The sequence below is a fragment of the Wyeomyia smithii genome, chromosome 2, assembly GCF_029784165.1.
Source record: "Wyeomyia smithii strain HCP4-BCI-WySm-NY-G18 chromosome 2, ASM2978416v1, whole genome shotgun sequence".
NCBI classification, from domain to species: Eukaryota; Metazoa; Arthropoda; class Insecta; order Diptera; family Culicidae; genus Wyeomyia; species Wyeomyia smithii.
Genome location: NC_073695.1, coordinates 37,450,305 through 37,463,917, shown reverse-complemented (window position 1 = coordinate 37,463,917; position 13,613 = coordinate 37,450,305). Strand labels below are relative to the sequence as shown.

Sequence of the window (13,613 nt, the reverse complement as noted above, 5' to 3'; positions counted from 1 at the left end):
GTTTACTTTATGCTCTAAAATTTATCAAAAATATACCGCACATCGTGTAGTATAGCATTTTACAGTTCGCTGAAATATACCACTTACTGACCCCAACAGCAAACCGTCGTTTGTGATTTAAGTTAGTTTCAAATCTGAAAACTGAACAATTTTTTGCTCTATAGAAATAAATAAATTTAAACTTATATAATAATTAATGCTTGGTCCCCAAGCATTATCAATGCCTGCTAGTTTAAACAGTACCAAATATAAATAAACTGAGCGCGCCTCTCTAATCAGCCAATCGAACTAAGAAAAGCTTAATAGAGTCGGGTATAAAATATATGTATGATCGCATCACTTATCAAAGCGAATTCTGATCCAACGTCCCCTTCCCTACTAACAAAAACCTCCTTCCTGTGACCTTTGTGAAGATGCAGAGGTAAACACGGTCTCCAAATAGCAAGGGTCACACTAACATTCCTCCCCTCTTCCTACCTGATTGCAAGGACGTGGCCGGCGTCGTTATTGACCCTTCAAAGTATTGAGTCACTAAAACTTGTACAATGAGAATGGTCGGTCACTCCCAGCCCCATTCAGTTGATTCACTGTGCAATTTTACTGATTCGGATCAATCACGGAGTGCAACCATTGATATGTGCAGTCAGTCAAGCTAAGCTAAGCTAAGCAAAATTTATCAAAAATATGCCATTTTTAATCATTATTTCTATTTTAAACACTTTAAGCGTGGTTCGGTATAAAATACCTCCACAAACAGCGCCATATTATAAACAATTATTGGTAAGGCTTTTATTTTAAGTAAACAACATGTGCCGCCATCTTGGTTTTTATCAGGAAAACATGTTTTTTGACATGTTCGCAGCAAGTGATATTTTTTTAAAGGGGGGGATTTGTTAGTAGCTTAAGTATTTATGATAAATATTAGTAAGTAACATCTCCCAGATGGTCTCGAGGTACGATGCTGGCCTAACAAGCCAGTCGTCGCAGGTTCGAGTCTCGTCTCGGGAGAGACGGTTAGTGTCAGTAGGATCGTAGCGCTAGCCCCGAAATTGTCCTGAACACTAAATAGTCGGCTGCGAAATCTGTGTATAAATAAACAGAAGGTCAAGTTCCGAATCGGGATGTAGCACCGAGGCTTTGCTTTGCTTTATTAGTAAGTAATGAGTATGTGTGTCCAATCACAAATGGTAACTTCTCAACACTGTTAAAAATTTGTAATTTTCTAACTTATCATTCGTAGGAATTTAAACCTACTTGTCAAAAAAGGGGAAGTAAACTTACAATTAACTTAATTGCTAACTTATTGGTAATGAAGAGAGCTTATCGTAGCAATTGAGGATTGCAACATTTTTTGTCGAAAATTGTTAATAATTTTATTTGACATAGCTTCTAATGTTTCAACACCAGTAAGTCTATGTAATTCGAGTGTACGAAACCAAAGAGGACGCTTCAAAATCATTTTCAGAAGTTTATTCTGAATCCTTTGGAGCGTTTTTTTTCTTGTTGAACATCAGCTTGACCAGATCGGTACAGCCTAAAGCATTGCTGGTCTAATATTTTGTTTGTAAATCACAAGTTTGTTCTTTAAACAAAGTTTAGAATTCCTGTTAATGAAAGGAAATAAACATCTCGTATATTTGATGCACTTGGCTTGTATACTCTCAATGTGCTCTTTGAAAATAAGTTTTTCATCGTAAATTAGTCCCAAGTACTTTACCTTGTCAGACCAACTTAAAATAACCCCATTCATCTTGACAACGTGATTTTTGTTTAGCTTGAGGAAAGAAGCCCTAGTCTTATGCGGAAACGCAACGCAAACGTGTCCATTGTGTTTGAGCCTTTATCCCTCCGGCTTCGACAAGTCTTGTGAAGTTGAAAAATTACAACAAAGGTTGAGCGCGTCTTGAGCTGCCCGACAGATCAGACGTATTTTCGGTTGCTTGTGGACTGGTCTTTGACTGCCTATAGCTTCAAAGTTTGTGTTTTGTCAGTGTGTTTTTTAAAGCTTACCTGGGAGTTAACTTACATCAGTCTTTCTCAAGACTACCTATTTCTTTCTTTTTCAATACTTGCAATTTGATATTATTCTTGAACTTTTTTCGTATCACCTGAAATGGCAGGACGAAAAAAGAAACCACGCATCGCTACAAGGAGGAAAAGAGAGGCATCTCTTTCTGAAACTAGCTTATGCAGTGAAAATTTATATGATATTCTGCCTGAGCAAAAAGCCGGCGAAATTGAAATGTTCGAAAGTAAAACTATTCAAAGTGAAATTTCTGTAAAAAAGGAGAAAGTTCCACCTATTGTGGTAACTATTGCTTCTGAATTTAATATTTTTAAAAGAGAACTTTCTACGTTTCTCTCCGACGTCAAAGTTACTTATCAAATTGGCCGAAGAGGCGAATGCCGTTTACTGGCCCAAACATTGAAAGATTGGAATCGTCTTATTAAGTATTTAACTGAAAAGATGTATAAATTTTTTACATATGATACGAAGAGCGCCAAGCCGTTCAAGGTCGTATTGAAAGGTCTCACCAACGATCAAACCGTTGATGAGATCAAAATTACTTTGACAGAATTACTTGGTATAGCCCCTACCCAAGTAATTCTGATGAAACAAAAATCACGAGGCGAAAACAGTCAGCGAACTGGAATTTCCCTTGTAAATTATTTAATTCATTTTAACCGCAGTGAGGTTGTTTGAGTTTTGTAACATGAGTTTGAGTTTTGTAACATGGACCAAAAATGCCTCATTTGTGGAGACTCTTCTCACAAAAAGGGCACATGTCCTGTGAAAGAGAGTAAAAATTTTCGCTGTGCGAATTGTAACGGCAGCCCGTTTAGCAATTATTAAGGCAAGGCAAGGTAAACAAAATTCTCCAAGCGTACCAGTGACGCATAGTTTACCTACTCCTTTGCATACCCGTTTAACTTATGCACAGGTTACAGGTAGTTCGAACATTATACCGCCTAGTGTTGGTAGTTCGAAAATGACCGTTAATATGGGTAAGCAAAACACGCTAGAAAATAATTGTACACATATTACTCCAGCTAATATTGCTGCCGAAAATATTTTTTCTAATGTCAACTGCCTGGGGCCTATTACGGCAGGTAAACTTTCTTTTTTGCAACAGGCAATGTACGATCTTATGAACGCCATGTTGCAGGCAAAATCAATGTTTGAAGCCATTCAAATAGGCACAAATTTTACTATTAAAATTGTTTCTGATTTAAAATTTAGCAATGATTTTAAATAAATCAATTAAAATAATAAATTGGAATGCTCGCTCATTGAAGGCCAATGAGAATGAGCTTTTTAATTTTTTAACAGTAAATAATGTGCATATTGCAATTATTACTGAAAAATTTTTGAAACCTAACATAAAATTAAAATATGATCCCAATTACGTCGTTCATAGATATGATAGGATTCAGGGTTCCGGTGGTGGAGTTGCAATTGTTATTCATCGCCGAATCAAACATCGTGCTCTTCCCCATCTTGAGACGAAAGTTATTGAAACTTTGGGAATTGAAGTTCAAACTGAACCTGGGATTTTATTTATTGCCGCAGCATATTTACCATTTCAATGCACACGCGAGTACAAAAATTATTTTAAAGGTGATTTACAAAAACTCAGCAGAAATCGTTCGAAATTTTTTATAATCGGCGATTTTAACGCTAAACATCGTTCATGGAATAATTCTCAAAGTAATTCCAATGGCAAAATTTTATTCAATGATTGTTCTTCAGGATACTATTCTATTTTGTCTCCGAATAGTCCTACATGCTTTTCTTCTGTAAGAAACCCTTCAACAATTGATTTGGTGCTAACAGATCAAAGTCATGTATGTAGTGATTTGATCACACATGCTGACTTTGATTCTGACCATCTTCCAATAACTTTTTCTTTATCACATGAATCAATTTTAAACCCTATGAGCTCTGTTTTTAATTATAACAAGGCTAATTGGGAAAGATACAAAACTCATATTGAGAGAAATTTCAATAATGAGCTTGATTAGCAAAACGAAGTGAATATTGATTCCGCTTTGGAAGCATTAAAATGTGCAATTGTTGATGCCAGGAATTATTCTGTTCCAAAGGCTCAAGTGAAATTTGATTCACCAATAATTGACGAAAATCTTCAACTTCTAATTCGTTTGAAAAATGTCCGCAGACGTCAGTATCAACGTTCTCGTGACCCTGTTTTTAAAACTATTTATAAAGATTTACAGAAAGAGATTAAGCATAGATTTACTCTTCTGAGAAATCAAAATTTTGAGACTAAAGTTGAAAAATTGAAACCATATTCAAAAGCCTTTTGGAAGCTGTCAAAGATTCTTTAGAAACCTTCAAAGCCTATTCCAGTTTTAAAAGATGGTGAACGTTTTCTTGTATCCAATGAACAAAAGGCTCAAAGACTTGCTCAGCAGTTTGAGAGTGTTCATAACTCAAATTTGAATTTTGTGAGTCCAATTGAAAATGAAGTCACACCTCAATTTGATTTAATTTCTTCCCATAATTTTTTACCTGCAGAAATAATTGAAACAAAATTGAATGAGATTAAATCAATTATTAAAAATTTCAAAAATATGAAAGCACCTGGTGACGATGGAATCTTCAATATACTAATCAAACATCTCCCTGAGAGCACAAATGAATTTTTAGTGAAAATTTTCAATTGCTGCTTCAAAATTGCATATTTTCCCAAATTATGGAAAAATGCAATAATTACTCCAATTTTAAAACCGGATAAGAACCCAGCTGAAGTTTCAAGTTATCGACCAATCAGTTTCCTTTTTCAATAAGTAAACTGTCTGAGAGAATTATTCTTAACAAAATGATGTCACACATAAACGAAAATTCAATTTTTGCAAATGAACAGTTTGGATTTCGCCATGGGCATTCCACAACTCATCAATTGCTCAGAGTTACTAATATGATACGAGCTAACAAATCTGAATTATTCCACTGGAGCTGCTCTTTTAGACATAGAAAAAGCATTCGACAGTGTTTGGCATAAAGGTTTGATTGCAAATTTGCAAACTTTTAATTTTCCAATTTTCCTAATCAAAATTTTGAAAAATTATCTTACTGATCGAACTCTGCAGGTTGTCTATCAGAATTCAAAATCTGATAGATTTCCTGTCAGAGCAGGTGTACCTCAAGGTTCAGTCTTGGGTCCAGTCTTGTACAACATATTCACTTCAGATCTTCCTGATTTGCCTCCAGGATGCACAAAGTCATTGTTCTGCGATGACACAAGCATTTCCGTAAATATGCAGTCGAATGCAGAAAAGTTTAGATATTTTTTCTTCCTACTTGCAAAAGTGGAAAATCTCTCCCAATGCTTTTAAAACTCAAATGATAATTTTTCCGCATAAGCCTAGGGCTTCTTTCCTCAAGCCAAACAATAATCACGTTGTCAAGATGAATGGGGTTATTTTAAGTTGGTCCGACAAGGTTAAGTACTTGGGACTAATTTATGATAAAAAACTTATTTTCAAAGAACACATTGAGAGTTTACAAGCCAAGTGCATCAAATATACGAGATGTTTATATCCTCTCATTAACAGGAATTCTAAACTTTGTTTAAAGAATAAACTTTTGATTTACAAACAAATTTTTAAACCAGCAATGCTTTATGCTGTACCGATCTGGTCAAGTTGCTGTTCAACAAGGAAGAAAACGCTCCAAAGGATTCAGAATAAAATTCTGAAAATGATTTTGAAGCGTCCTCCTTGGTTTGGTACACTCGAATTACATAGACTTACTGGTGTTGAAACATTAGAAGCTATGTCAAATAAAATTATTAACAATTTTCGACAAAAATCGTTGCAATCCTCAATTGCTACGATAAGCTCTCTTTATAGCCAATAAGTTAGCAATTAAGTTAGTTGTAAGTTTACTTCCCCTTTTCTGACAAGTAGGTTTAAATCCCTACGAATGATAAGTCCTAATTGCGAAAGCAAACAAATCCTAACAATTAAAATTACAAATTTCTAACAGTGTTGAGAAGTCACCATTTGTGATTGGAAACACATACTCATTATTTACTAATATTTATCATAAATACTTAAGCGACTAACAAATCCCCTCTTAAAAAAAAAAAAAAAATACAACAAAGGTTTTTTTTGCACCAGTGTAATGTTTTCTAGTGTTATTTTTAGAAGGCAAAAGAAAGTAACACTGATATACGTTTCATGTGTTTATTTTCAGGCACAGCCGTTACTCAAGACGCCTCTCTCTCAGGCTCAGCAGGCCTACAATGCCGCCACGTACACGGCTGTAGCCGCTAGAGCAGCTTATGGAGCAGCAGCCGCAGCGCAGCCCGCCGTAGCCGGATATGCCACAGTTGCAGGGTAAATCCTTTGTTAATGATCACTAGCTCTGAGAGGTGTTAAGTAATTCTTTTCTACTTTCTCTAGATACGGACGGGAATATGCTGATCCATATTTAGGACACGGAATCGGACCGGTTCCCGGATACGGGGTAAGAAACAATCAACAGTATTTAACCTGTCTTGATCCTAACCTTTTTCTGTTTCTCTCTTTTAGGCAACCATGTACCGAGGAACCTACAATCGATTTGCGCCATATTAGATTTAAGTCCGCATGTTTACTCTCTATTACTGAAAACCATATAAGAAAAGCGCACGAAACCCGCTCTCTCCGATTCGGCCGTTAGGTGGGATAGCAGATGGCAGCGGCCATGCAGCAACCGGAATCAAGGATCGATACCAAAGTTGTAGCGAACAGGTGACGTGGCCTACAACAATATTAAGCTCAGTCTTCTACTACAGCAGAAAGAACACAGACAGTAGAACAAATAATCTCTCTTTCGCGCACTCTCTAGTAATACGTTACGTACGGATACAGTTTTTCGCTCCCCTAGAATGTAAGGATAAAAGTTGTAGAGATTCCCGATCATGAGAAGTAAAGTTTTTTCCTTCGCCCCCTCCCGCGTTTATAAACACGAGGATACACACACACGGACCAGAACAAATGCTTCTCCAGCAGCAACAAGAATGATATTAGTTCCTTTTTACACTTGTTTAAACACAATCAGCCTCCGGACGCATTCAGAAATCTTCCATTTATTTTGTTGAATATAGTTAATCGTTCCAGGATAGATTACAGGTTCCATGAACTGTCCATAGAGTTGATAGTCAGTTTAGAATGCTAGAAAAGTTTTTTTCATTCAGAATTACACATTACGCGAGGAGATATTACTACAGATTTGAAGGAAAGGAAACAAATATTGATAAAAGAACAAATTGAGATTTTTGTAGAATGTTAAAAGTCATTGCTTAACCTCCTAGATTTTTTTTTTGTTCCGTCAGCAGAACGCTTGTTCGGCTCTCGGAAGGAGGGACAGTCAGTCAAAGTAAAGAAAATAAAAATGTAAGGAAAATACGAATGTTGTCGAACAAATCTGAATGCACATGCATGTAAGGTGGGATGAGTTGTTGAAGTACTAGAAACAGCTGCAGCTATTGCGTCAAAATCTAGTACTGCACCAGTGGGAAACAATGCTGGAGCTCTCTAGCAGCTCATAGCTCCACACAGAATGATTTTACATTAAAATTGTTCAACTCGTACCAAGCACACAAGCGGACAAAACAAGCGTAACGACCTTCATACAACACGTATATAACACAAAACAAGAAAGCAGCCAAAGTTATCGACTAACAACTAACCCGAGTTCAGTTAAGAGAACTTATATACCACAATTGAAAACACAAACACACACAAGAAGTAAAATAGTCAAGTAATCAAAGTAAACCCATCTACACTAAGTAAGAAAAACCCCGTTAGTTATTTAGTGTTTGCTTCCAGTGAATTATAAATTGAGAATCACAGTAGACAGTGAGGCTTTTCGCTGGTTAAAGAAAGTGGTACCTAGGAATGCTTATTCGGCAGCTTCAGATTTTTGACATCTCTTCCTGTGAATGCGAATGCTTTGACGCACAATGTGTTACGGTAATCCCAGAACTAAATAGCGTTCGAACAAACACAAATACAATATACACCCATACACAAGTTCATACAGATGAATAATACTCAAAAATTAACAAACTCAGCTCCCAAACGTTGCGCTCGACTAACGACGCACAAAATCTAGTTACAAACAAAGCGAATATGAATTTACAATTATATTTCTTCAATGAGATTAGGTTCCACGCTTCCTATTTGCAGTCTTTCTGTTCTTCACTCCTCATCGCGTTAACCAGTGACCGGTTATAACAGTGTCAATTTACTACTATTTATATGCGATATAAGCTGATATTTCCTTTATTCTCTTAAGTCATACGGAAACATATTACTGTAAGTGCTTATTTTTTAAGGGTCACCATTAAGTGAACGGAAATGTGAAACGAGTCATCACACACAAAATAAAATCGAAACAAATCACACACATACATACAGAAATACAAAATGCAGATCTGTTAGAGGTAGTTAGCTCTAATTGTTCAGGGCATTATTCTGTAATATTCTAAGAATTTAAACCTCGAATCGAACCAGTTCCCGACGTGAAAGCAAATCGACGCATTTATTTTGTCGAGTAAGAATTTGACGAACGAAAAACAAACACACACAAAGTATTAAACTTTTTTTTTGCTGGGCAATTGTTATTCTTCTACTTACACTGAATAAAATATTTCTAGTTGTTGAATAATGAAAGTTCCCCAGTACTGGAGGGCTTGATACTTTGAATACTTATTTCAAAACTTTTAAATATCGATCGAAATTACCAAAGATCTGTTTAGTGTCGAATTGTCTTCAGTTAGATTTTATTTTTCCTTAACTTTGCTCGCACGCAACAGCAACTCTTGTTTCACGATAAACTATCTAAACGGGAACATACATTACAAAGGAAACAGAAAATCCACCAATTTTGTGAACAAATTAGAGACAAAAAAAACACAACAGTAGGCGAAGATCGACAGAAAAACCAAACCAATAGGACCGTCTTTATCGTATGCTTAAATTAGTGATTACACGTAGAACAAATCGCAGCAGGCGGGAAACCAGAGCGTAGGTGGTGGTAGAAAGAGAAAGCAAAACAAAAAGTGCATCTCCAAGAGTGCGCAAGCCATATTCGATGTAAGGTCGCACAGACGTGTTTTTTAAACTGGTTTATAAGTTTTCGTTTTAGTTGGTTATATTTTTTGTTCGTTTTTTTTTACCGTGTAGATTAGAACTTTTAAAGTACGTCTGCCGTACGCAGGTAAACAAAAACATTATATTCTAGTGATAAATGTAGGATTTTTCTTAATCTTGTTCTTCTGCAGCAGCTGTAAAAAGCGTGCTTCGAATCGAGCTTACAATGCTTTATGCGTTTGACTATTGTTTTTTTCTATGACACTATCTTCCCATTCTGGTCGAATGAAACAAACTGTGAGTATGTATCAGTTTTTTTCTAATAACAGTAATTCTCAAATGTAGCTTCCCTGTTTGATGGAGATTTTTGTACCGAAAAATGTTCGTATGTGTCGATTCTGTAAATAGTTGAGTGTCTATATTTTTGTCTCCCTACAGAAAACGAAATAATACCAAGATATTTTCATGCCTCAGCAACACGAGGTATGACATGTTTTAGATGTTCTAAACTAAAAGAAAAGGAATACGCAACGGTCAGTCAGCAAAATTTAGCGAAAATTAGAGCAGCTTGTAGCTGCTGACTCGAAGCAAAAATCAAATCCAGCTAAACAGAGCAGTGAAGTAGCTTTAAACTAAACTCTTCCACTCGAGACAGAGATTTTTAGAAATTCACACACAAAAACAAAACATCACATTAACGCATACACATACACACAAATACATTCGCCAAGAACAAACTAGAGAAAAAAAAATCCAGTTACGGTCTGAATGAGTATAACAAAATATAAAAGCGAAACAAAAGCGCTGAATGGTAAGCTCAAGTATATTTTCACAAAATATAAATAACCTTAGTGCATAGAAAGGTCAATAACAATTACAAAAATTAAAAAAACAAAAAAAAACAGAATCTAGTACTAGAAGTAATTTTAAATCCAAACGAGAAAGTCTAGAAACTTCTCATTTTCGCCAAATTATTATTACTATAATATAAACAAAAGTATATTATAATTATGAACTTTAATCATAATGTTTCTGAAGGAAATGTCAGCAGAACCTATGCGAGAGAGCAAAACAACCCATGAGCAAAGCAACCAAAAAGAAAGCCGGTGAAATAGAAAACTGCAGTATACACATGCAAGTAGACTCAAAAACCGTTACACAATGACGCAAACAGAATCAAATAATTCCTGTTTATCTCCTTTTTCCCCTGAAAAGAAAAAAAACACTGGCATATGCAGTAGGGCATTAGTCTACAGATCCCTCAGAAAAACTTTCCAAAAAAAAACCGCGCAAAGTTCTAGAAAAAAAAGGCGGAAACCGCAAAAACCCAGAAAACAAAAAAGTCATCTTTGAAAAATCTTTTAGGAACGCCAGGATACACAAATCTATTGAAAGTAAACAAAAAAAATACCACACGTTCTTATTATTTTGTAATAAAATCTCGTAAAATGCCAAAAAAAAAAATCAACGCTAATTATGCATTTTTTTTCATTAACCTAAAGTTTAACCTTTCAAACTTACTTTTGCTTTAGAAGTAAGAAAATGGAAATACCATGGTGTGTAAAGATATGGTGTAATGACATGTCCGAAAGCGAACTTAATATTAAGAGAAAAAGTTGACATGGTCTCAGGTTTGTTTAGTAGTCTATTAAAAACTGTTTGAAAATTGCTGGTGTTTTCTCCGACAAGGAAATCTGCTAAAACTAAATCATCACAAAAAAGTGACTTAAAATACTCAATGAACTTCGGTCGTTTACCAGTGAACAAACGCAAAGTTGAACCGGGACACTGTTTTTTTTTTTGTAAAATAGATTGACAGGACTAATTAAAAAAACGATTTGTACAAGGCTTGTAAACTACCTAAGACTTGCAAAAACTCAACGTAAATTTATCATTCACCAACCAAATTATCCTGAGGATATTTGAGGAGTTTGTGAAAAACTATCTACGGTCTGGTTGTAAGGACTTGCCCGATCTATAAGAGACCCAAAATTAACTGTAGCAACTATCATGGCATAACCCTCCGCAATTTCGCATATTAATTTCTCTTCAGCATCTCGTTTCAAAGACTGAGGCAGAAACCCGTTTTGTACACTTTGAGACAGATTCTTGATAATTTTTAAGAACACAACTCTACACATCATCTGTTTATAGACTTCAAGGCGGCGTACGACTCAGTGAAACGCAACGTTTAACATCAAGTTTCAAGTCAGCCAGTCAGTGTGCTGCCGACAAGGATGTCCGAGCAGCGGATGTAAGGGGTGACTGGATAGGAGCAGCTTAAGACCGAGTTTTATGTCGGCATATCCTATGACCTGTCGCCATAAGAGCAAAGTAAGTAAGTGAGTTCTCCTACCTTTAAGGCAATGTTTGCGTTTCTTGCCCATAGAGGATACAGTAATAGCCTACGGCACTGGTTTCCATCCATCGTTGCCATTGTGCCAGATAAATCTGGATTTTGTCAGATTTCTGTTTGCGCGCCAGACAAACAGATAAACCTCAGAATCTGCGAGATATTTGTAAATGAGCCAGATATTTGCCAGATTTCATCCGCGTCGTCTCGCAAAAAGGTCATTACTGCGAGATGGGCCGTGCCTGGCCTTTACCTACCTACACCCGGCAAGAGCAACAAAAAAAGGTCATCACTTTCAATTCTGCCAGGAATTTTATCCAAAAATGAGTGACAGATTTTTGCCAGACTTTTTATTTTCGTTTTGCCAGATTTTATTCAAAACTTACTGGCAACGCTGATCGTAGTCTTGATTAGTCGAGCTAGCTTCCGGGAGAGACCTTCTGGTCCATAATATACTTTAGTTCCGTTCGGTCAAGCGGTGGTGTAGCAACTCTGCACTCACGACTTCTTTTTAAGCATCTACTGCAAGTAAAAATCTGGTCCGTTGTTGACCGGCCTTGATAACTTTCCACCAATACATTTACTAGCACCAGACGTTAAAGATTACATGTGAAAGCACTTTGTAGGCGGCATTCAGAATAGTGATCACACGATGGTTTTCAAAAGTCCAGTTTTTCGCCCCCTCCTCCCAAATCTGAGAATCAGCTCTCTTCGACACCACAGGACGGCACGTCTCCTTCTTCTGCAGCACCAACGACATCATTTTCTTCGCCATTATGATCCTCTTCCTGTGCGCCATTCAGGTGTTCGTCAAATCGTGCTTTCAAATTTCAGTCACCTCATGATCATTCGTCAGAATACTCCCATCCTATGTGGCCTAGGCCTATGAAAAATGCGTTGAATTTCTGGTAGAACTTTCGCGTTTCATGATAGTGATCCAGCTTTTCTAGTTCTCCTTCTCCTCTATTTGGGGGCGCTTTTTCTTCCGAAATAAATTGTTAGACAGACTCTGCTGATTTAACACCTGTCGACACTCTTCGTTAAGTCGCTCATTCCGTCGGTTTTGTTCCACATAGCCCAGAGCATTCGCTACACTGTTGACGGCTGTTCTCACGATGCACCAACAGTCCTCGAGAGGGGCTTCAACCAGCTCACCCTCTTCCGACAGCGCTGCGTCGATCGAGTGTGCGTAGGTTTCGGCGATGTCGGATTGCTTCAATCGCGCGAGATTGTACTGTAAAACTGTCCAATAAAATTAAGAGATGGCAGTTGTATGTTCCGAGTTTGCATGACGAACAAGGAATTGTTCTTCGTTGTTAGGTTTTTGTCCTGGTGCAGGCTCGCATCCAACCTTATTGTGTGTTGAGTCCTAGTAGCACTATCGGAACGATAGTTCAGTCGCTCGTAACATTGAGAACATACGTTGTTTTGAGCTCAGACGGTCATATTAGCTCTCGAAGGAGCTTCTCTTTCCTCTACAGCATACGACCACATTTTGTACCAGGGTTGGTAACGTAATCTGTCTTAAGGTAGCTCGTATTCCAGTCGACATAACTGGATAACAATAACTACAGGTGATATGCTACGTTTACAAACCTTTCAAACCACTTTTAGAATATAAAATGGTTTCGATCAGAGCCAATTTGACCAGATTTGCTATCCTAGATTTATGAGCCAAAATATCACATTATGGGACCACGGCGAGTTCGAAATGGAAACAGGATCAAAAAATATTCGGGATTCGGGACTAAGAAGCTACTGATTCGCTCGTTGGGTGTTCGTTAGTTAAGGGTTCGCTAGTTGGACCGTCACCCAACTAAAAAGCACTCTAATGTTAGTTTTCAACGTCATTCAAATGCATTTTAGGGGTCTTAGAGGTGAAAAAAAAATTACAAAAATAAAATTATATTATTTATTATTGTGAAAAATTTTTATACATGTTTAGTTGTTACACTAATTCCATTCAGCATTGATAAGTTTGTTCCTCGGCACTACTAGCTGGACAATTCATGCAGATATTATAGTATTTCATCCTATCAGGTTGTTTTACACTGAAAAAAATAGTATACCTTAGTTTTAGTTTCCATTTTCATTTTTTATTTTAGAGAATAACTTTTTTTACTTAAATATGCTCAAGTTGCGATGTATGAACGAA

The 13,613-nt window shown here is 36.7% G+C and overlaps 1 protein-coding gene across 13 annotated transcripts in view; it reads left to right on the top strand.

Moving 5' to 3' along the window:
- The window catches only part of LOC129723681 (RNA binding protein fox-1 homolog 2-like), a 523,296-nt gene extending 512,728 nt beyond the window's left edge, over window positions 1–10,568 (top strand). For all 13 annotated transcript variants that reach the window (XM_055678035.1, XM_055678034.1, XM_055678042.1 and 10 more), the window contains 3 exons: window positions 6,221–6,363; window positions 6,430–6,493; window positions 6,559–10,568. In XM_055678035.1, the coding sequence (XP_055534010.1) occupies window positions 6,221–6,363; window positions 6,430–6,493; window positions 6,559–6,603 (252 nt within the window). In that variant the 3' untranslated portion in view covers window positions 6,604–10,568. The remainder of the gene's footprint in view (window positions 1–6,220; window positions 6,364–6,429; window positions 6,494–6,558) is intronic.
- The last annotated feature ends 3,045 nt before the right edge of the window (window positions 10,569–13,613 follow it).